This window comes from Archocentrus centrarchus, chromosome 15, assembly GCF_007364275.1.
Source record: "Archocentrus centrarchus isolate MPI-CPG fArcCen1 chromosome 15, fArcCen1, whole genome shotgun sequence".
In the NCBI taxonomy this organism is placed as follows: Eukaryota; Metazoa; Chordata; class Actinopteri; order Cichliformes; family Cichlidae; genus Archocentrus; species Archocentrus centrarchus.
In genome coordinates this window covers 1,712,961-1,736,694 of record NC_044360.1, presented here as the reverse complement: position 1 = coordinate 1,736,694, position 23,734 = coordinate 1,712,961, and the positions used below count along the sequence as shown (strand labels likewise).

General features: G+C 46.6%; 1 protein-coding gene across 3 annotated transcripts in view; it reads left to right on the top strand.

The window, feature by feature from the left end:
• The window catches only part of LOC115793136 (spectrin beta chain, non-erythrocytic 1-like), a 126,488-nt gene that overhangs the window by 46,234 nt on the left and 56,520 nt on the right, over nucleotides 1–23,734 (top strand). The window contains exon 1 of one of the 3 annotated variants that reach the window (XM_030747952.1): nucleotides 10,999–11,809. The exons of the other annotated variants lie outside the window; for them this stretch is intronic. Coding sequence (XP_030603812.1) covers nucleotides 11,560–11,809 — 250 coding nt within the window. The 5' untranslated portion in view covers nucleotides 10,999–11,559. Of the gene's footprint in view, nucleotides 1–10,998; nucleotides 11,810–23,734 lie in introns of those variants that run through there. 3 annotated transcript variants of the gene reach the window in all.

Genomic DNA, 23,734 nt, shown 5'->3' with positions numbered 1-23,734 from the left:
TTGTGTCTATTGTTGAGTGAATGGGCATCTAGGAGGAGCGGGCCGCCCTCTGCGGTGGGGGCGAGGGCGCCAACCTCGGGTGCTGCAGTGCTCCGGGATGCTGTCACCGCGGCCCCGGGCTCACCTCCCCCTGCCCTGTGCTGGGGTGTGGGAGGTCGGGGTGCCTATTGAGCCAGCGGCCAGCTGGCTCTCTTCTTCCAGGATTTTTCCTGGTCATATGCCCCCCCCCCCCTCCCCCTCCCCATACACAAACACACACACACACACACACAGAATACACATCACTCACAGATGTAGGATGGAGAGGCCACGTGGAGAGCTGCACCACCACTTGCCTCTCCGTTTTAATTGCACTTTAGTCATTATAACTCACAACACATACACACTTACACCCTGATACACATAGGACCTTTGGGGCAGGCATGTTACTCAGAGGTTGATGAGATGGGCCGCTGAGGTGGCCCCACTCGGATCCTCGTCACTGTCTGTCTCCAAATTTTATTTGCACTTTAGACATGGAGGGTTTTGGGGGGGCAGTGTGGGCAAGCGCTGACGACCAACAGTTGGCGCTTGTGGCATAACTGTCCCCTCAATTTTAACTGCACCCTATACACCTCATTCACTCACAAACATTAACACATAGACCTACAAGTTGGGGAGGAGGAGGGGTGGATGGGCCATCTTACACCCCGATTTCTTGCGTCTCGCCCGGGGTAGGGGTCGGGTGGTTCCTTGGGGACCGGGCTGGTGGCGTCCTGGGGTCGCTGTTGGCCCTGGGGTGGTTTCCACTTGCCCCGCCTTCAGAGGGTGGGTAGCTATGGATGAATGTGTGTCTTTGTGTATTTGTCACCGTCTCCGTGAGTATGGGTGGGTGAGTGAATGTGTATGTATGGCATATCTGTGTGTGGGTAAGTATGTATGGGCATGTATGAGTATCTGTGTATAAATGTGTACACGGGTGTCTGGGTGTGTTTGTATGTATGGCTGGACCTGGGTCTGGGCCTTGTGCCTTGCCTCCTGGCCGCTCCTTGCTGGTTGCCTCCTCCCCCCTACCCCCCTGGGATGGGGGTGCCTCGGGGTTCCTGGGTGGGGCTGGGTGTTCTGGCGTGGGTACTGGCCTGCCCCCCTTGGGGGTGCGGTGCGGGGCTGCGTTGGCTTCTTCGGCGTGGGGGGGGGCTCTGTGGAGGGTCGGGCGGTCCTTGGGTGCCGTGGGCCCGGGAGCCCTGCCGCCGGCCAGTGCAGGGGGCTGGCCGCTGGGGGGGGGCTGGCTTCTCATCGCCTTGGGTTCCCTGGAGCCCTCGCTCCTCGACTGGGGGGGCTCCGTCTGAGACCACCCTCTCCCGTCTGCTGGGGTAGGTGTGCGGTTGTCTTTGGACTGAGTGGCCGGGGGTCTTCCTGGCCCTTGGTGGGCTGCTGGTGGCCTGGGGTTCTGGGGGCTTTCCGTACCTGCCTCTGGCTTCTGATGGGTGGAGCTGCAGCGTTTTGCCCTCATTGGTAAGTACGTTCCATGACACAGACACAAACATGACACAGACACAAACGCCCACTCAATCACAACTCAACAAAATTGTTGGTGTGCGTAACATGCTTTGTTAGTTTTGTTTTTCACACACAAATTTATTTTTGCAAGTATTGATAGTATTTTTTTTTTATATGTTAAAGTGATGAAGTATCTGATTAATAGACTTGTGCTCTTTCCCCTTTTTTTTTTTTTTTGCTCCCTTTCTCTCTCCCTTTTTCTTCTCTTTATTTTCCTCTTCTTCAGCCTGTCAGCTCTGGCTGTTACATAGTATGTGGAAAAATAACTCAGATAAATAAAATAAAGGGTTAAAACAACAACAAGAAGAGCCTATTGAGAACCTATAGAGCTCATCTTGAAATAGCAAATATGTTTGGCACAACAACGCATTCAGATCACAGTTCTGCTTGCAAGATCTACCAGACATGACAGGCTAAAAAAAAAAAAAAAAAAAAAAAAAAAAAAAAAAATGTGAACAAAGGAAATAAAATGACTCAAACGCAGCAGAAGCTCAATTAAATGAGCTGAAACAACAAAATCAAATGACATAAAATAGCTCTCTGTGTGTGTGTGTGTGTGTGTGTGTGTGTGTGTGTGTGTGTGTGTGTGTGTGTGTGTGTGTGTGTGTGTGTGTGAAGCCAAGTGTGTTACAGCTCCGTATGATATCCTGGGAAACACAAAACCGGCAGTCACCATGGAAACGCAGGCAGATCTACTTACAGTGAAGGCAGAAACAAGTGTGTGTGTGTGTGTGTTCAGTGTGTGCAGCTTTCTTGGTCACAGAGAGTGTTTTGGGCTTTTTCTCAGCGGTGAAGCTGCAGCAGACCATCGATGGCGTCTGCACGTGCTCAGTCTTTAGGCTCAGCTGCATCAGTTTAGCAGGAAGAGGACGGTGTTGATAATCTTATGATTTCTGAATATCCTGATTTACCATGTCATCATCATGTTTGGCTGAGTGGATGCTGATGAAGTCCCTCGATCTATAGTCCAGCAAAGACACTGACTGCTTACTTCCTAACAGCCCCCCTGTAAAAAATTAAAAGCTACACGTTCCCCGTGTGAGCTGTGACCTTTAAGGTTCTGATGGCTGAGACACGTGGATCGACATTTTCCTGCATCCAGCAACCGATTCAGCAGCTCTCCTGCAGTCACTAGGATACTAGCTAGGATACAAACTCATCCATCCATCCTCTTCCACTTACCCTGTTCAGGGTCGCATGGGGTGGAGCCTATCCCAGCTGTCACAGGGCGAGAAGTGGGGTACACAGGGCCACCACACTCACTAACCCCAGTAAGTGCATGTCTTTGGACTGTGGGAGGAAACCCACACAGATACGAGGAGAACATGCAAACTCCACACAGAGAGGCCCGGGCCAAGGTGGAATCGAACCCACGCCTTCTAGCTGTGAGGCAGCAGTGCTAACCACCACACCACCGTGCTGCCTAGAATACAAACTTTAAGCCTTAATGCAGTTTAAACAGGGGAGTCATATTTAAAAGAAAAAGATAACCCCCCGTACAGTTGTTATGAAGGGGACCTTCTTCTTTCAGCTGCTCCCTTAGGGGGCGCCACTGCGGATCATCAGCCTCCATCTCACCCAGTCCCAGCATCCTCCTCCGTCACACCAACCCTCTCTACATCCATGAACCCGTTACACAAACCTACCTGTTGCTCACCTCTGATTTAAAGCCTGTGCAGGTTTATATGAGGGATTAATAGCCACAGAAATTAACCGATAATTGTGAACAACTCGTTCTTGGATAGAAACAGAGGAGCTGTTTTAAAGTGAGGCCTGAAGCTTTGAAGGCTCGGAGACTCACTCAGCCGCTCAATAATTAGAACCAGGAGCAGTCCGGGTTCCCCACAGAGACGCACACTGTGGGTCTGTGTGTGTCACTTCCTGTTTGGAGGGCCAGATGGAGGAATGCTGGGAATGTTGGTGTGCCTGTTGTTTTAAATGTGTGTGGTTTTAAAGTGAAAGTAAAGTTCTCTTCTCGTTTCTTTGTGTTCTTTATTCTTTAAGATGATCTGTGTCATTCTGCAGGAATCATCCTAAACTCACCTGAAATTAAACCAAAATGTTTCTTTTCTTTGTTTAAAATGAGCAAATCAAACAGGAGTTCCTGGCTTTGGGCCACATCTGGCACTGACTCAGTGAGTGTCCTCACCTCAGCCAAAGGTCCACCTTTATGGAAGCCGAGCTTCAGACTTTGGGCCACGTCTGGCTTCCAGACTTTAGCCAGAGCTGTAATCAGGCCATAAGGGCCATACTGTAAGTACCCCGGATTGGGCCCAGATGTGTCTAAATGAGAGAACTGGTGTGTTTGGGTCATTCAAACATGGGGGAAAAAAACTGTTGGCATTGTTTTCAGTGACTGAACACACAATTCAAGTGAGCCTGAAGCTGTTTTCTCACGTTTGCTCTCACCGTTAATAATTTACTGTAACTCTCGTTAAATATTGTAAAAATCTTCTTTCTTCGTGGTAATAGTTGTAATCAAAGAGGAGCCATGGCTCATGTGCTTCAGGGTCTCCATCAGCTGTAACACAGAGCACAGCGAGTCTTTTTGGGCTTACATGGACCATGACAGCAGACGTGTGACACGTCTTTCACTCTAATGCAGGCGTCTTCAAATCCAGGCCTCGAGGGCCGGTGTCCTGCAGGTTTTAGATGTGTCCCTGATCCAACACACCTGAATCAAATGGCTGAATGACCTCCTCAGTATGCAGTCAAGTTCTCCAGAGTCCTGCTAATGACTTCTATATTTGACTCAGGTGTGTTGAAGCAGAGACACATCTAAAACCTGCAGGACACCGGCCCTCGAGGCCTGGAGTTTGAATAGTCCTGGTTTAGATTAAGAAAATGTGAGTAAAATCTCTGAATCCAAAGACGTTTGCAGCAGAGGTTTGAGGGTGATTCAGTCAGAGGGCATGTTTTCATTTCATACTTTCAGATCTGAAAGTATGAAATGTTGCTGCTGCTGATGTTCTGACCTCACAGGAATGTCTTTGTGCGGTCAGGAGGCTGAGGCGGCGTGCCGGTGTGAAATTTGCCGTGACAGCGACACGAGTTTAAACTATGAACCAGCGTTCAGTCTGTGGAGGCAGCTCATCGCTGAAGAGCAGGGAGACATTTCAGCGGCAGCTCTTCCTCAGTAAAAAATTCCCGGCGTGACCCTGCATGAATGGGGCGTTTGGTTCGACGGCCGGGTCGCCCCGAGGGCCCCGGCCACGAGGAAGCCGGATGACTGAGCGAAACGCAGCGTGACGCTCGGCTTGCGGGAAGGACAGAGCGCGCTGTTATCTACAGATTATCAACAGAACATAAAGAGCAGCTCGCTCTCCTGCTGTCAGCTGCAGAAATGTTTGGTCCAACTGTTGTCTGTTTGCTCCAACCTGACCTCTGACCTCCGCACTGACGGCTGCTTTGTGAGAGCCGAAACGGTTTCTAGTTTGTTTTAAATAAATCAGGGTGTGTGATGGTAGATGGGGACTGATGGTGAAGCCTCACACCATCGCTGGACAAAAGTGTGAATCTGTTTTAAGACGTTTGGTGTCCGTTATACACGAGAAGTCAGCAGTTTGATGCAATTTAATCTTCATTTGGTCTGCACTGAAAAAAACTGCCGCTCGGCCTCTCAAACTAAAGCCCGTTAAAGATGGGCGGAGCCACCGAGACACTTTTAAAGCCTCAGCATTAGTGTTTGTGCTGCTGCCATGTTGCTTTTTTTTGGAGGTGACCATATTTGGGCATGAGGATGGAGTGCTAAGTTATCAGCTAATGCTAATTATTACTCAGTAACTAAAATCCCAGAATTTCACCCAAGCTGGAGCTCCGCCTTCTTGGATGGTCTGTTAGTCCAAAGAAGCCACAGCAGCCATATTATTGTTCCAACAGCACAAACACGGTCCAGAGGTCCAGTCCAGGGACTCCAGTTAGCTAAAGGGAAGCCTAGCAGACAGCTAGCAGCTACAGCCGCCTGTGTCCCCATCCACCTGTCAGAGAGGCCACGCCCCCAATAATGCAAACTTTATTTAACCAGGGGAGTTCTAGAAACATCCCCCCCGTACAGCTGTTATGAAGGAGGAGATTAGCTCCAGAGACCAAAGCAGTTTCTGTATCAGGCTGTAAACATGTTGACTCACTGTGGCGCCCCTGCTGGACTGCAGAGGAACTGCAGGGTTTGGAACATTAGTGCTGGCTTCATTGTTTTCTCCCTGAAGTTTAGTATCAGTATGTATGAGTTTAATATTTATACCACAGTGCAAACACAGGGTGACTTTTAGCTCCTTCAATAAACGTTCCAGGTACTTTTTTATTTAAAAGCTGCTGCTGAGATTTCCTCCTTTCAGCCGCTGTCACGCAGCTGTGGACTCTCAGGAACTCGCCTTTCTTTTGTGTTGTGTCACTGGATCCTTCCTGTCCTCCAGGTCCCAGTGCCCTTTGATGGTAAAGGAAACTGTACAGACACCTCAGGTTTCCCTGCAGTTTCTTTAACCCTCTGAGGTCTGGATCCTCATCACGGATCGGTAAAACTAGGCTATCAGAATTTATGATTTCCAGCTTTTCCTACCTTCAGAACATGTAGACTTCAGGGCTGTTTTCTAGCATCTGTAAGGACTTGGACCCGCGCATTAAGATTGTGATTGTCTGTCCAGCCAGGCTTCGAAATGAGCCGGTTACAGTAAAGGTGGCAGCAGTGCAAACACCCCCTCTTTTGCACATGTACTGAACAAGCTGCGCATAAACTATCCAGCCTCTGTAACGTGAGCTGCTTGTAAAGGTTTACTGTGTGAATGCCAGAGAAGGATGTGGTGATTTTTATCTGATGGAATCTGTTTTCTCGTCCGCCTCATTAGTAAACATCAGCCAGCAGCTTCTCCGACCTCAGGTGAATTCAGTCGTTGATGGTTCAGGTCCTGTTGTGCTCGTTTTGGAGCTTTTTTTTTGGTCACAGTCAGTGCTGAGAGCAGCAGAGCATGGGCGAAGCTGTTATGTGGTATTCGTCTAAGTGTTGGGTCGATTCTCCTGAGATTGTTTGTGAGGTTAAAGAAGCATCAGTGTGTAACTGTAACTGATCAGCATCACCGACGTGTGAATGTGAGAGTGAGATCAGACTCTGAGGGCTGTTCAGTTGTGTCTAAAATCTATTCATTTGTCAATAATCTCAACTTTTTGGTAACTTCACTTGGATCTGTTGTGCTCATTTTCAGCTCCTAGAGCAGCTTTGCATGATTCACAGTTCAAAATAATCCTCCTTTGTCTTGTACGGGGCCAGCCCCTCAGCCAAACCAGCAGTTTTAACTTCTCCTTAAAGATAACTTTCTTCTGATTGGCTACCCCTTGATTTGAACAGCATGTGGGTGGAGCTTCTGTGTCTGTGATGACCATATTAGGGACATCCCCTCTCTAAGACGTCACAAACATCCAAGTGGGGGAAAAAACTTTGATAAACTGAGTGTTTGGAGGAGTGGATTACCGAACATACGCCAAGCTCGTTATTAGAAACGTTGCTCACTGCGGTGTCTAATATGAACATCATAATTCAAAGAAAACAAATACATCAATAAATGAAGGAGAGCGAGGTGGAGTTGATGGGTGTTTTGAACTATAACGGCCTTGTGAGACAGAGGACCAGTTACTGATCCTTCCACAGCTTCAGCTACAGAAACTTTGGGTTTCTCCTTCCTCCACACTGACCAAAGGCTCTGTGAGTTTTAAACCATGAGGCAGTTTCAGTTTTAGGGAGAAAACGCTCCTCCTGTAAAGTAAAGAGGCGCCCGTGGTTAATAAGACCTTTTGTACTAAGAAGTTTAAGTCCAAAATCTGATTAATCGCCCGGCCCTGATGTAATATAATTATAGTCCTCAGTACTGAGATATGAATGTGCTCATTTTGAAAATGTTGATAGTGTTTATAGGGTGTATAAAATGGGGTTGGGCGATCTTCCCTAAAGTCTGATTGGACTGTTGTCACCTTGTTAGATCACCTGTGCGTGATACCTGCTGGGGTGGAGACAGCTGATTAAATGTTTACTGGAAAACAGGTTCATGCTGCCTTTCCTGGCCATCCCTGAGGTCACGACCCCGCTGCAACAGAGTCATTCACAGCATCCTTTTTCTTAAATGCTCGTTTTATTTGTGTTTAATTCTCTTACCAACTTTTCCTGCTGCTTTCAGCTGGAACTCGTGGCCTTCTTCACGGACAGACCGTGCAGGCTGCAAGAGGAGCTTACTGACGAAATCATCACCCCAAATAATCAATATTCTGTCACAATAAAGTATAATAAAGAAAATCAGTAAATCATTTTGAAACTGAGATCAAATAACGATCAACAAGATCTGAGCAGAAATCTGAGCAATCGAGTCCTCGCAGAGGGCGTCGGCTTAAAGCTGAACTTTGTGACCCCTGCTGTGGCTTAATCTGTGATGAAGGTGTGTGCATATACCTGTCCGTGGGTGCGGCTTTAATCAGAGGCCAAAGGCCGGGCTTGCAGAGACAGCTGGCTGCAGTCCAGCTGCAAATTTTGCCGCTGTGTCATTGTTAATAGATGTCGTTAAATTTGAGTTCAGGCTCGTTTTCTTCCTTCTGATCGAGGCGTCCTGGCAGCAGCTCTGACCTGCTTTCTGGTCTCTGGAGCACTCGCAGTTATTTCAGGGTCACATGAATATTTGTTCCATGTATTGTCTCAGTGTGGTGACCTTTGACCTTTCATCTCCTTGTTGCTGTTGCTTGTGTGTCAGGTCAATAATGCAGGAAGTGAAGCTCTGCAAGGCGTCTCCACCTTTTTCCCAACTTGCAGTGTTTTCCTCCACTGTGTGTGTGTGTGTGTGTGTGTGTGTGTGTGCGTGCGTGTGCTGATGGACACTGCAGTCAAACAGGAAGTGCCGACTGGACTTGGACAGGAAGAACATCTCCACAACACTCTCTAATATTAGCGCTGAGATTTTCTCAGGATGTTTGAATGTCTGCTCGGACAGACACACACACTCTCCACCCCGTTTCCTTCTTCTCTGTGTGAATCTTCCCCTCCAAACACACACACACACACACACACACACACACACTTTTCAGCATGAAGAAGCTGCTGTGGCATTTTTGGGTCATTCGGATAAAAATATTTCACTTCTGAGCCGAGTGAAGTCTTTGAGAAAAGTCCTTCATTTGTTTAGAAACGTCTAGAAATTTGCTGAGATTAAAGCCTCAAATTTATGAGAGAAAATAACTTTAAGGACTTTTATTTTTTCTTTTTACGTCAAATTAAATGGTTCCAGGTGGGTTGTATAAGTCCAGATTATATTTTCTTGCAGACACACGTGTCTAATAGATGCTGTTGCACCTTTCAAAGTCCACCTGAAGGATGCGTGTGTGCTCGGCTCACTGTAACAAACTGCACCGAGCTGCTCGTTATCTGTCGATCTGCATCTAAGATAAGATAAGCTGTACTTTATTTAACGTTGGGAGATAAAGATGAAAGTTGAAATTCTTGCATTGCAGGCTGCAAAACATCAAACATGAACTGTAACAAAATGAAAGCAAAATAAAGTATTTATTTATTTAATGACGGTGATTTAATCAGGAAGTCCCGCTGAGATCAGGGCCGAGGCAGCAGCTGTGAAATGTATTTAAAATGCAACAAACAATAGAAGATCTGTGATATGCAAGAAGAAAACCTCAGAAATAAGTAAAAAAGTAGCCCAAAAAGTACAAATCAAACTAAAATACATTTATTTTTTTCTGTTTTGTGAACGTGAGGCTGCGGCTGAACATTAGGAAACGTAAACTCGGCACGTTTCTGTGGGATTTCTGACATTTTGTTACCAACAAAATGATCTGCAGCCACAGACGAAGCGAATCAGCAAACAAAACAGTTAAATCCACTGTTTTCCTCTCTGATTCTTATGTTATGATTTTATTCTTTAATTAGTGTTCAGGCCGATGCTGAAGAGTCGGTCACAGGAGAGAAAATTCAAAATTAAAATGTCTGAAAAACACAAATCTTGAGTTTTGTCAGAGCCACAGGGCGCGATCTGCAGATCACACAAAGATCTGCAGTTTCTCGACTCCACAAACGTGTGCACCTCTGAGTTACTCAGCATCACCATGGAAACACAGTTAATACGCTGCTAAATAACCGAGAAGCGCTCCTAAAGGAGGAACACGCTTAAGAAAAGGCGGGTTCATCCTGTGTGACGATGCAGAGTTCTGCAGAAACGGCTGTTTATTAAACATTAATACACCTGATCAGTTATAATGTTTGAACTTTCATGCAGTTTGCTGTGGGTAGATTACAGTGAGCAACATGGAGAATAACCTGCTCTCCTCCCTTCGTCCTCTCAGCTCCACACTTTCCTGCCACTGAAATATAAAACACGACTTTTCTGACTCTGTGAGATCCAGATGTCCCACATCGTCCATCAGCATCAGTCAGATTTTAGTCTTCCTGCTTCATTTCGCTCAGACAGCGTGTGACAGTTGATCTACTTTGAGGCAGGTGAAGATCTTCGTTCCCTCTAACGTGAACTCTGAACAGGATGTGATGTGCCGCCCTTTCCTAAACCGCCCTCTGTCGTCATCATCATCATCATGAATCCTGCTTTAAGGAAACTTCTCAGCTTCTCTTCACATTGGATTCAGAATCAGAGACTGATTCTGCAAACTGCTGGCTTTCACTTTGCTCATCATTCATCCCAAATTCACAAACCTGGAGTCTCCAAAATGCTCGATTTATTTGTGATGATTTAGAGAATAAAACTTGATCATTTGAGCAAAGGCTGATTGATCAGCTGGCAGGCTCTGAAGAAGCTAGTTTAACAGGTTTATCTGAAAGTCTGAGATGAAGCCTGAGCTTTCCTTTGCTTCTGTCAGGAGGACGTTTTTGCAGATCGCGACTGTTTTCAGGACCAAAGGTTTTAGTGCTGCATCTGCTCTTCCTGAGCTGAGAGCCGGTTACTCCACACCGGGCTGCAGTGAGACAGAGAGAGTGGTTCTTTTAAATATTTACTCCAATAACAAGTTTGAAACTTATCAGTTTTCCCTTTTTTGAATCTGCAGGAAACCCCAGCGATGCATTTAATATGAATGAATTAAGCTCAAAGGAAGGCAGAGGGGAATAGATGCCTTACTGCCTCTGAGAAAGCATTTTGTGCAGCACTGATCTGAGACTGATCCTTAAATCTCTTTTCTCTCATCATGTGATAGAAGTGGAAACGTTTCTGGTAGTGAAACTCAGAGGAAACGTAATCTGTTTCCTCCTTAATCTTCGGCACAGATCAGCCTTCAGCTCTCTGTTTGTCTTCCTCTCTCGTCCTCCTCCCGCTCTGCCTCTTATGCCAATGAGTGGATGACATCATCGCTAAGCTCGAGGGCCGTGATTGGCCGCTGGAAGGAGTAGCCGCTCCCTCTGGTGGCCCCTCCCCCCTGCACTCTCCTTGCCTTGTCTGCTGAAAGGTGTTTTCAGTGTCTGAGAGCTGCCGCTGCACACCGCAGGACAAACCGTTCATTCTCTGCCTCCCTCCACCCCTTCGTCACCTCCTCCTTTCTCTGGCTGCTCCACCTTTTCATCGAGCGGGGTCTGAGCGTGCGTTTGAACAGAGGATGGGTGGAACTGAGGGGATGGTGTGATTCCTGGGGGCTCTGGCAGATGGCTGGATGGATGGAGGGAAAACGAGCATGATGCTGTCAGTGCTGCAGCCGCCGTGCGTCTGCTGAGCCAGCGATCTGTGCTTCCACGCTGGTGAAACGCTCTGCAGTTCCTGTGTCCTCCTCCTGAAGAGAAGAACAGGGAATTTTCTCCTCTGTGTTGGAGCTGAAACTGGGATTACTTCTTTAAACTCAGGTTTATGTCATTTCAGACTATTGTATTCTCCTAAGGATTCATTTATTCACCTGGAAACTGCTGCAGGGAAGTTTGAGCCTCTGCTGCTGAAGTTTATCTTCTTGGAAACTCTTCAGGATTGTTTGATTCAGATTTCTCTGGAGTTTCTTCTTGATGCCTCTGTGGACTAGTTTCCTCTAAGTTTTCTGTGGAGTTGAATCATGGAGCTTCAGAGCGCCACCACTGGCCTCCCCGGCCCTCTCACGCCCAGTCCCCTGTCCCCAGCCTCAGACTATGGCGGTCCCCTGTCCCCGGGGTCCGGGATGCCCGGCCCGTCTCGCATCGCCAGCCCCGGACGAGGCCCGAGCCCCAACCTGAGCCCCGTCAGGGGGTCCAGCCCTGGCCCCGGATTCTCGGGCCAGGCTGCCTTCAACTATAACCAGCTGGAGGGGAGGTTCAAACAGCTTCAAGGTAAGAGAAACCTCAATTTATAGAAGAGGGAGCACACGAGTAGGGAAGGCTGTGTGAGCTTTGGTTTAGGGTTTCCTTTAATGTAGTGGCCGGCAGTTTGTTTGCATTTGCACACTTGGAAGGGGGTGAAACAGTAGAAGGAGCTTCAGGAGGTCCAGGGTGAGAGCCACGGCGACCTCAGTAAACAAACTTCCAGAGAAAGTAAAATGATCTCCGAGTAAATCTGCTCGTGCACGTAGGTGTGAGAGCAGCTGTGATAAACCTGAAGCCTTCAGGCTTCGTGTCATTGACTTTATTAATCATGTTATAATGAAATCAGAGCTCGGTGCAGATGAGTCAGCAGCTCTAACCTTATCTCTGCAAACTTATCAGAAATACGCCGTGCCTCACATTCACATGCTGATAATGAGTGATCGGGTGCACTGTGGCCTGCTGCCTGGCTGAAAAGCAGCAGGAGGGGAGGTAGGGGAGTCGCTCCCACACCCAAATTTTCTCAAGTAGCTGTGAACTAATGAGGCTGTTCAGCAGGGTGCTGGTCTGCAGACACGTCCTGTTAGTCTTGTTCCTGACTTATAAACTTATGGAGTAACGATGCTTCGCTGAGAACCATCTCAGTGTTTGTGTCCATGAACTAAACTCAGCTTAACTGCTAAATGAAAAGTTGCTCATTTCCAGCAGCTTTGCATGATTCACAGCTCAAAATAATCCTCCTTCATCTCATTCTGAGCACCTCAGCTCAGCCTCTGTCCTCATCTGTTAACCAGAAACCAAACGATATTTTCTGTGTCTCACTTTGATTGATTTTTACACTCGTGTGAGCCGTTTTACACATGAACAGTGCAGATTCTCTTCCCCGCAGTCTGTTTGCTCAGCAACCTTCAGCTTGGAGCAGAAACACATCTAACGTCTCATCGATGGGCGTTCGTATCGATACAAGGTGCTAAAAGCAAATCGTTCTTTCATGTAGAGACACTTTAGTCAGAAATTAGCAGCAGGCTGAATTTAGCTGAAGGCTAATGGAGCCGGTTTTCAGCCTAATCGACCCGCTGACGTCCAGAAACCTTCAGATGTCTGAAAGTAGCTTCCTGGCTGTTTCTTGTGGGGCTGTAATTGAAGAGCTTTGGTCACTTTGAGTCTTTGAGATGTTTTTGTTGTGTGAAAATAAATTTAGCTGCATGAAAACCTGTCACAGCTTTGTGAATGAATCTGAAAGTACAGCACTCTGCTTTGGAAAATAAAGCATCTGCTCCACAATCCCAAAGGTGTCTTAACAGTCCTTATTAATAGATTTTTGCCCCTAAAACAAGTAAAATATATTTTAATGGCAGCTCCTGAGCCATGTTCAGGAGGTTATGGTGCTGGCTCATGTTGGTACGTGATGCTGAGTGGGTCTGACTTTGGTTTATGACCTGTTTGTATATAAAATACCAAACTTTGTGCTGTTTTAATAAAAGAATAAATGCTTTATGACATTTTACTCCTGTCAATATGCTTAATGTGCTGTAACACAACAAGTCCCCCTTCTTTGACTCTGACCTGCTGTTTCAGTGATGGTCTGAATGGTTGCTTATGTGTCTTAAAGAAACATTTGAATCAAAGCAGCGAATCAGAAAGATTGTGTTAAATGACCTGATGGCTCAGAGGTGACTCTCAGTAACAGGTAACAGGTCGTGTGTCTGAACTGCAGCTGCACAAACCTGCAGAGTCGCACGTTGTCGTTCACGGTGTCGTTTTGATAAAGTTGGCGAACTTCACGTCTGCAGCTCTCAGTTTAAGTCAGACTTGCTAAATGTTGAAGATCTTGAAGACTTTGAGCTTCTAGATGAACTCTTTCATGAACGTATCAGATGTCTTTTACTTTTTAGGATCTGATTTTGCCACCTTCAGATTGTGAAGGTGGTCTGGGGGGGGGGGGGTCAAGACTTTGTAAACCATTTTCATCAAACAAGCATGACTATCAGACATGTCCATAAAGACGTAGAAGCCCTTGTTACTTATGCAGCCCTGAGACTGTTGAACAGGTCTGGACGTTGTGTTTATGAAGGTGTTTGTGGTGTGTTGAGAGGCTCTAAATTCTTGTGCTGCCCCATGTGTGGCTCAGGTGGTTCAGAGCAGACCCTCGCATCCTGACAGACCTTTGAATCAATTCCCGGCGGGGTTATGAATGTGGAAGCAGTCAGTGATCGTGTGCAAAGAGAAGAGACGTCCACAGTCAGAAATTAAGCAATTATGGAGGGAAACGAGCTGAACCGACTCATGGGAAATATTCATACAGAGGCCTATTAGATGCTGACTCGTTAAGACAAATGGCTCCAGAGGGCCGACGTGGAGGTTTTTAAGATTTCATTTAACAAAAGTGACCTATCATAATGAGGCTCTTCATCCAGGCCTGCAGATATGGAATAGCCTCTCTGTAATCCAGCAGGTGTCCTGACATTTAAAGATTAAATTTAGTGATCAGAGTCTGGACTCCATCTGCTCGATGGATCAATAAATACATGAATATATAACTACACTGAAGGCTGAATCAATAACTGAAGGTAGATGGACGGCAAAGACATGATGATGAGTAAACACGCGCTGGACAGATGGGATAAGAAGATGCAGATGTGAATGGATAAATAAATGCCTATGGTGAATGATTTTGTGTTTATAATACCAGTACTTTGGTCCTCTTTGACTAGAAGTCAAAGTCTGTTGGGACCCCCCCCCAGTAAGGTCCGCCATTCAGAGAAAAGAGGAAACTGTTCATGCCTCTGGTTTCATCTGTCAGGATCATTTGGCTAATGCTAATCATGGTGCAGAGGACACCAAACACCAATCTGACAGAACCAGTTTCAGAAGACCGCTGGGTCTGAAACACGGCCAGTAAGAGCACTGGGTGGAAGTGTCCGATGAGGTGATGGAGGTACAGGATGGTGGAGCACAGAAACAGTGGAGGCCATCTTCATCCATGTTAGAGCCGTCCAGGAGTGAAATTTCTGCTTACTCTTCGGCCCATTTAGAAACTGCTGGGTGGGAATAACACGGACACATGGATGAATGCGTGGATCTGCTAGTCAGAGATGTTTCCAGGTCTGGATGAGTTTCTCTGTTGGGAACTGAAGGAGAATTTTGACCAGGAAATGAATAGGAATGGTTGAATTGAGTGATCTGTGTGTAGATGAATAAATGGGTAGAGCAAAGAGACTGAAGCTTTAGTCCAACATTAAATAAAGAACACTGTATTGTTAATAGAAGCCTCCAGTCTTTTGTTCTGAAATCCAAGGTGGGTGGAGCCACACACTTTGGTTTACATTGTTTCCTTAATATGAATTCATGTAACCATAAAAAGACGCATACATGATTACTGTAATGGCTGTAAAAACCATCCCAGCCTCCTGAAACATCGAGTCCTCGGACACGCTCCGCTCCCAAAAACAAAACCATCATCCCTCTGTGCTCCCATCACCCCCCTCCCCTCCTCTGTGGGCCTGAGCCAGCCAATCAGCAGATGTCTTGGTGGTTTGGGATTCCTTGAGCTCCGTGTGGTGGTGGTGGGGATTAGCGGAGGGAGGGGGCTGTGTCTAACGTGATCTGCAGAAATATCCGAACCACACTGTCATCCCTGCCTCTGTGTGTGTCTGCGTCTTTAAAAAGAAAGAAAACACCTCGGCCGCCTCATCAATGTTTCATGAGCTTCTGCAGGGCGTCTGTGGTTGCCCCCGCCCCCCTCCCACCTTCACCCTCTTAGTGAAATTAAAGGAAGCTTCGGTCGTCTCGTTCTGATCGAATTCACACAAAGACGGGATGAGAAGCCGCCTCGCTCATCCTCATCTTCATCCTCATCCTCCATCGCCTATATTGATTTCTCTTCAGGGGGGACTCTGAGCATAAACACAAAAACACATACAAAAACCCACATGTGTGTGTGTGTGTGTGTGTGTGTGTGTGTGTGTGTGTGTGTGTGTGTGTGTGTGTGTGTGTGTGTGTGTGTGTTTATCCTTTCTAACAGCAGTTTATCACTTTCAAACCCACCTCATTATGTCATAAACACTTATGAAGGTTTTAACAGCCTTTTCCGGCTCAGGGGGCCTTTGGGGGCCTTTCCTGTGTTTGATGAACAAAAATGTGTTTTTATAGTTGAGGAAATAAAACCGATCGATTGGTTAGAAATCATTTTTGTGGTAATTTTCCTTTTTGTTGGGCAGCAACATTTTAATAGGAACAAATCTGATGAAGCTCTGACTGACTGAACCAGACATTTGTGTGTGTGTGTGTGCTGTTAAATATGCTTACATATAAATCTGTCAGTCTGCTTCCCTACAGCCTTTGGTAGTTGTGTGTTGAGGAAAATGGAAAGTTGTGTGAATTATACAGTATACATGTTTGTTTGTTTTATTATAGGGTTCGTTTGTGCTGATATTTTCCTCCTGTAGTCGCTGTGTTGCTGCAGTGAGCCGCGGCTAACAGAGCTGCAGGTACTTCAGTAAAATGAAACATGTCTGAGTTCATGGAGGAGTTGAACGTCTTTTTAACACTGATTTAAGATTTAATCCAGTGCCTGTGTGACTGATAAGTCGTGTCAGACTGAACTGACTCAAAGTCCTCATAAAGCAGCTGAAGGAGCATCAAATGAAGCCCTTCCTTTAATTCTATGAAGCTGGAAACTAAATGAAAAGATTCATAAAAACCACTGTGGACTCATCATGCTACCACCTCTAAGGATCCCATAGAGACAGACAGACACACACACACACACACACACACACACACACACACTGTACTGGTCGCTGCTGGATAAATGTTAGTGTTAGGCCTCTGATAGGCTGGCGACCTGTCCAGGTGTGCTCCACCTTCTGCTGGGATAAGCTCCACCCCTAAACTAGATGAGAAAATGAATGGATGGCCACCTATCAGGAAACTGTTGCACTGATCAGGAGCTTCAGTTACCCGGCTGTAACACTGTTAAAGTGTCCCAGCAGAGCCCCATGAGTTACATCCCTTCACCATTAAATTATTGATTTGGAGCGGATAGTGTGAAGATTTTTTTCCTCTTATTTAGAAGAAAATATTTTCTTCTGTCTCATATTGTCTTGATTTTGATAACTGGAACCATTTCTGGATTTATTGCCAGTGTGGAAGCGAGCGAGGAGCCTTTGGCTGACCTGGAGTCAGCCGTATGAGTGGCAGGAGTTACTGTCGGGTGTCTGAAGGTGACCTGAGGAAGTGTCTGAGGACAGAGCTGCGAACGGGAGAACATACTCGGAGTGCGTACCACGCACAGATCTGCAGGATGAAAGGGCCCTTTGATAGAAGCGCTACACTGAGCATGCTCACAGTGGCGGAGAGGGGGCGGGGCCTATCTGAGTCCAGAGAGAGTGAGAGAAACATAAAAAGCTAAAAATAAACAGATGAAGTGTTTGTTTGTGTCTGCAGCTGCACACAGCTGTTAAAATAAAGCCACTGAGATCACATCTCTGCATTACTGCAGCTCCGATGATGATAATCGGGTTCTGACGTCTTCACTGAACCACCAAAAAGTCACGTGACTGACACAACAACACTGCTGAGGACCTGAAGTGTTCTCGCTGCCTTCATGACTTTAAATTCAAAAATAATATACAAAAAGAATCACGTTAAAGGAGTGATATAAGGAACACAAATGGTCCAAAGTTTCTGTAATGAAATGGAGATTTTATAGATTTATTGACTCCTGCTCCCCCAGGTGTTCTCAGGACTCGGGGGGGCAGTAAGCAGACCTGTCTCAGACCACTTCAGAGGTCTGGACGGGTCATAACGGAGCAGCAGTGGAAATAAAACACTCGGTCCTTCATGAATCCCTCCTGACTAACAGGAAACCAGAGGCAGCTGATCTGGAAACTGCTCGTGGTGATGATTTAAGTGTAATGCTTTTTATAAATCACAGTATTATTCATTCATCGGAGCCAAACGGAGCAGCAGATCTGCACACACCACCGGCTAATTCTTTCTTTGTTGTTCACTGGTACAAATACCTTTTATAATCTCGGCTTTCTATGATAACATGAATAATCAGTCATTACAGCAGCGTCATGCTCACACCCCCCCTTCGAGTTTCTCTCTTTAGTTATGTGTTTTTGTCCGTGCAGCAGCATTTATAGCCAGTAAGTAAAACCTGCACAGGTACCAGTGGAGAACAGGCTTTAGTTGCTTAGTTGGTTTCTGCTGTAAAATTTAATGATGTGTTTTATGCTGTAGACGTTAATGTGAGAATTTCTAAGGCTCAGAGTTCATTTCGAGCATCTCACCAGAAAAACATGAAGTTTGAGACAGTTGAGTTCACAGAATGCTCATTTCTAGATTTTAGGTCTCATTCCTGAGGTTTTCCCGTCACGTGACCGCTAACCATGTGACATCAGATTGTTTGCCATTTTGGATGGGTCAAAGGAATAAGGCCCCGGTCACACAGGCCCAGAGACCAGTCTGTGACCACCTGGTAATCACTGGTCACTAAGGAAATTTGAGTATTGTATTGTAATTTGGTTGTTAGCGGGAAGGAAGATGCCAACTTGTCTGCAAATACTCGCCAACTACTCTCCCAGCGGTGGTGAAGCTGAAACCTGCAACTCAACCCGGAAACATACTGCTCTCCTTCAAAGTAAAAGCTGTACCCCATCGCTCTCAGCCAACATGTTTCAAAAGGCGCAGCTTTTACTTTGAAGGCGAGTGGTCTGTTTCCGGGTTGCGTTGCACGTTTCAGTTTCACTGCTGCTCAGCGGTTGGTTAGTGAGTGCAGACAAGTTAGTGTCTTCCACACAAACTGCATGACGTTACTGACCGAAGCAGACACACACAGGTTTCTCCTGCAGCCGCTGATTTCATCCAGCAACCAGTCAGGGAGTCCATGTTTCCCCACTGAGCGGAGGTTGCATCACGCTTAATAACTCTCGAGCAGCATGTGCGTGTTGTCACATGACCTCTGTAGAACAGATCCAACATTAAACTTAATTTAAATACAATCAGAAGCTCGTTTATTATTAATAATCAGTGATTGATCCTGACATGAAGCTCTGGATGATGAATAAAGTTGTGGGATAGTGATGTGCGCCTGTTTCATTAGTGTCACAGCGACACACACACACACCCAGAGCGTTGGTTTCCTCATCAGTGAGGAATTCGAGCCGGGACGCGGACGCTGCGGCGAAGTTAACACGGCCTCTGTAATGAAGTCAAAGTTGATTTATAGCGACGGCGTGGATTTCCTGGCCCGTGACAGCGGAGAGAAAAACGCTGAGCAGTTTTTGTCTCTGGCTGACACTGATGCTGAAAAGCTTCTGTGTCCTGATGTGTTTAGAAAAACGGGAAAGAAAGAGGAAGGAGGAAGGCATGGTGTCTTTATTCAGCTGTCAGAGTGTGACGGGAACAGCAGGCCAAGGACACACACACACACACACACACACAAACCATGAATCTTGCTTTTTTGGAGGGGGGGGTTACCCCTTAAATAATGATCAGATTCTGCCTAAGCAGGTGAGAGAATCAGATTTGTGTGATTTGTAAAGTATGTGTGTGTCAGTGAGCGATCTTATCTCTGGTGTTGTGTAACGACCTGCAGCAGGAATGTGAGTCTTAAAAGGGCTCGGCTGCTCTATCAGAGTCTGTGTGCTCTTGAAGGTCATATTAATGTGTAATGCATGAATGTGTCTTTACTCAAGGACTCTGTTATGTGGTGACCTCAGTGTGAGAAGCTACAAACTGACAGACTTTTATCAGACTTTGCACCTCTGTTAGGTCCATCCTGTCCTGGTTTGCTTCAGTTTATTGAACTTCATGCAGAGCTTAAAGCCTGAGTCGCAGCATTTCAGCCACAAGTTTGTGCGCTCTCAGTCAAATCTGAACACACACGGGGTTTTTGGATTTGGCGTGACTCAGACTTCCAGAGGATGTCATTGTGAAGCAATGGTCATCAATCTCCTCAGAAACAACAGGAAATGGCTGCAAGAAGGATCACATCCAGCAGTCATAAAAAATATACACACAAGCCAAAACAGGGCAAGCGCTCATGGCTTACTAACCAAATTTGTGGTACTGTACACACACACACACACACACACACACACACACGCACACACACACCCCTCAGGGCCTCAGACAGCCCTGAGAAGCAACACATGACAATAAAACTTAAAATGCAACATTTTACAAAACACGGCACCATCTCAGAACGCCCGGTATCTGACTCCATCCATCCACCCACCCATGAACCCACCCACGCACCAAAAATCAGCTCTTCAGAGAATCCTGCAGCATTTAGGAGACGTTTCAGAGAAAGCAAACATTTCCAGCCTCACATCCGCGGTGACCTGATGGTTGTTATAAGAAGTTAACCACAAACCTGGTGTCAGCAGAGTTTGAAGCATGACTGATCAGGTGTGTTGGTGAAATGTCAGCAGTGTTTCTTTTTTTAACCTTCTTATTTAAGCAGCAAAATGCAGAAGAATGAATGAATGAATGAACTGCCTTTTATAACGACCTTAAATTCAGTCTAAGGTTTGACTTTTGCTGATTGCTCACAGAGGGATTCACAGACGTCCTGTTTCCAGGTTCACTATGACCTTTAGGGGCAGATGGAGGAAATAAGTCTCAGGATTAAAGAGAATAACTTTCCAGACTTTATTGACTGATGTAAGTTAGACCGAGATTACCTTTGTCAATAAGAGAACAGGTGAAGGAGAGAGCAGAGCCTCCGACCCCAGCGTGTAGTGATGAGTGGGAGCTTCAGAGGTCTGTGAGGAGCCTCAGTGATCGGCGATCGACTGCAACACGTGTCCTCACCTCAAAGGAGGGGCAGTCTTCATCCAGTTTCAGCTTAAAATCAGAGGTGAATAATGTGCTGGTGAGAGAAAGAGGATGCAGGTGGTGATAAACCTGAGCTCAGAAACAAGCTGCAGCTTGTTGGAGTTCAGCGCAGTGACATGAAGCCATCTTCCCGCATGAGCACAGACTGAAAAACCAACTAACGGAATCCTCAAACATTAACATTCCTGGGAAAACCAAACAGGATCAATTAGAAGAAGCTGAAATAACATGAAGTCAACACAAAGTTTTCTGTGCGTCGCCTTTGCCGTCAGCCAGCTTGACTGGAGACGGACTCAACTGAGCATGCTCGGTAGGCTGCAGTGGGCCCGACAGCACCGTTCAGAAAAGACAAAGTGCGACATGTTTTGTTCTTTGGGAATGGGTAACAATGTTTCAGAAAAATCTACATTTGCAAAAATGTGACCTTTCAGTTTACAGCAGAGGAAGTGACAACATCTCTTGATTGTGATTGGACAGAACCTCATTTAATAGTCCATGTTTCCTGTTTCTAACAGCTGAATTTGAAGGAAAGTCATGGAGCTCATGGAGGGATACGTCAGCATCCCTACAGTGGGATTCTTCAACTTCTTTCAGTATAGGTTGACCTTAAAATGTTGCCTGAAGACTGAAGATTAATTGTGAAGCAACCAAAAACCTCAATAACAGCACGACATGTTTCCAAACTGCTTCCATGTGCAGGAACATGGTGGAGTTCAGGTTCCTGTAGTGCAGTGTGGGCCATGAAGTTACTGATGCTGGTCCTCACCATAAATGGATGCTTTTTAGCTTTGCAGCTAAATGTGAAACAGTCACTAAGAAGAAAGGAGTTCAGGTGGAGACGTAACTGAATGAGTGAAAGCGTCCGTGTCAGTCTGGTGTGTCGGTGGAAGCCGTGGTTAAAGGTTTGAGTGGGCCGCAGAAGACTTCTCAGATTTCAGAAGTCTGGGCAACTTTGATTGGAATAAACGGGTTGGAGTATTCCCGGTGCACAACCTGCAGGTTTGAGAGCTGACTCGGAGCACCGGAGCGGACCGGGCATAGCTGTGAGCCCTCCTGGCTGGAGGCAGCGCTGAGTCAGCAGCACATATGGCTTCAGTCAGTTTAACAGTCTGATAATCAGCCTGTGTCCTCGCCTCTCAATGCTCCTCTGTCCCCGAATCTGGCTCCCTTTCTCCTCCTCATGGGAGGACACTGCCGCTCTGTGTGTCACATCCATTCATTTAGACTCTCACATTTCAGGCGGAAGCAGAGGTCGCTGTGATTGGATGACAGAGCCCAGCATTGTGCCCTGTGATTGGCTGCCGGTCTCCTGCTGTCTTGAGTTTCTGTGAGCGCAGCACCAACGTGAGAGGGTTCAGGCTTTATCTGTGGATGTTTCCTCAGGTGCACTCCGACACCCCGTCTCTCCACACGTTACACAAAATGGGATTAAACACCTGAAGATTTTATTCTCAGGAAGCATCAAAGCAAACATGCAGGCTATATTTTTATGAAGTGACTTCATCCTATCACTCAGACGTGGTTCACTTTCACCTGAACGTCCCTCACAGCTGCAGTCAGACATTAATGCACCTGTCAGGTACCTGCACGCAGACCAGTGAATCAGATTTTAATTTCAGGTCATTCAGTTTGACTTAAAAAGCACCAAACAGCCGCCTCACGGTGCTTTATACCTGTAACATCAAGTAACTACGCTGACCCAGGATCAGGTTTGGGGGGGTGAGAGGACAGAGGAGATCCAGGCCCAATCATAAGCTTCATCAGACAGGAAGGTAGAGGGGTGTGTTTCCAAACTGGGAGCCGGTTCACTGAGAATCCCTGAGAGGGTTGCATCACGGAGGGCGTCCGCCATAAAAATCTGCAGAATCACACATGCAGATCCGTCTGCTGAGGCGACCCTTCGAGAGTTAGAGAGCGGCTGAGAGGAGCTTCGTTTAACAGTTTCTAAAATCAGTCAAATAAGCTGCAGTCAGCTGCTGCAGAAAGCCGTGAAATCTCAGACTAAAGCCAATGATGGCGGCTGGTTTTCAGCTGGTTTTTGCTGCTGCGCGAGTGTTTCAGCCCGCAGACTCGCTCGTGGTGATCCTCTGCGGCCTCCTTCCTGTGGGAGATCAGGAATGCTGGAATCCTGGAATTGCTGAACTGGAAGTGTGTGTTTTGACAGGGTTATACGATCGTGTGTGTTTGGGAATGTCATGCGATCCATCAGGAATGGCCCAGAACTGGAAGCATAGACACGAACGGAGGCCTGTGTGTGTGTCGGAGAGCCTCTCTGTCTCTCTCTGTTAGTGGAAACAGATGTGTGATGTGTTCGGCCTCAGCACACACCCCCTCCTCCACCACCTCCACCTCCTCCTCCTCCCCCTCACCTCCTCCACCTCCTCCTCCTCCTCCCCCTCACCTCCTCCACCTCCTCCTCCACCTCCTCCTCCTCCTCCCCCTCACCTCCTCCTCTGTGGTAGACGGGACATTTCCATGTTAAAGGCTGGGATCCATTCTGGCTCCTTGTTGGTGAAACGTGTGACGCTGATGAATCTCTTCCGTAATTTTCTATTCTTAATATTTTTAATTAACCAGAGAGAAAACTCATCACTGGATTTGAGCTTCAGTGCGTCTGTCAGCAGCCAGAAAATAAGATTTAAGAAGCTGAGTTAAAGATTCCTGTGAAATAAGTCATCAGGCCTCAGACTAAAAAATCCCCTCCACCTCGCCCACATGATGACAAAAGATTCATTCCTGCCTTAAATCACATGGACACACACTCTGTGTGGACTGTGTGTGTGTGTGTGTGTGTGTGTGTGTGTGTGTGTGTGTGTGTGTGTGTGTGTGTGTGTGTGTGTGTGTGAGCACAGCTGTGGCTGGTGCATTTGATAAAATGTCTTTTCTTTTTTTTTCCTGGTTGTTTCTCCGTCAGAAAATAAAAAGATGTTCCAGCCAAATGTGACCATAGCTGCAGTTTTATTGTGAAAATCCAGAGATTGAGACCTTTGTTCAGCTTTGGTGTGACGGTGACCTTCGGTCCTCGTTGTTCGGGTTGAACCTTTCCGCCGATGGCCGAACTGATTCCTGGAATAATCTGATTGGAGCAGGTCGGGTGTCTGAAGC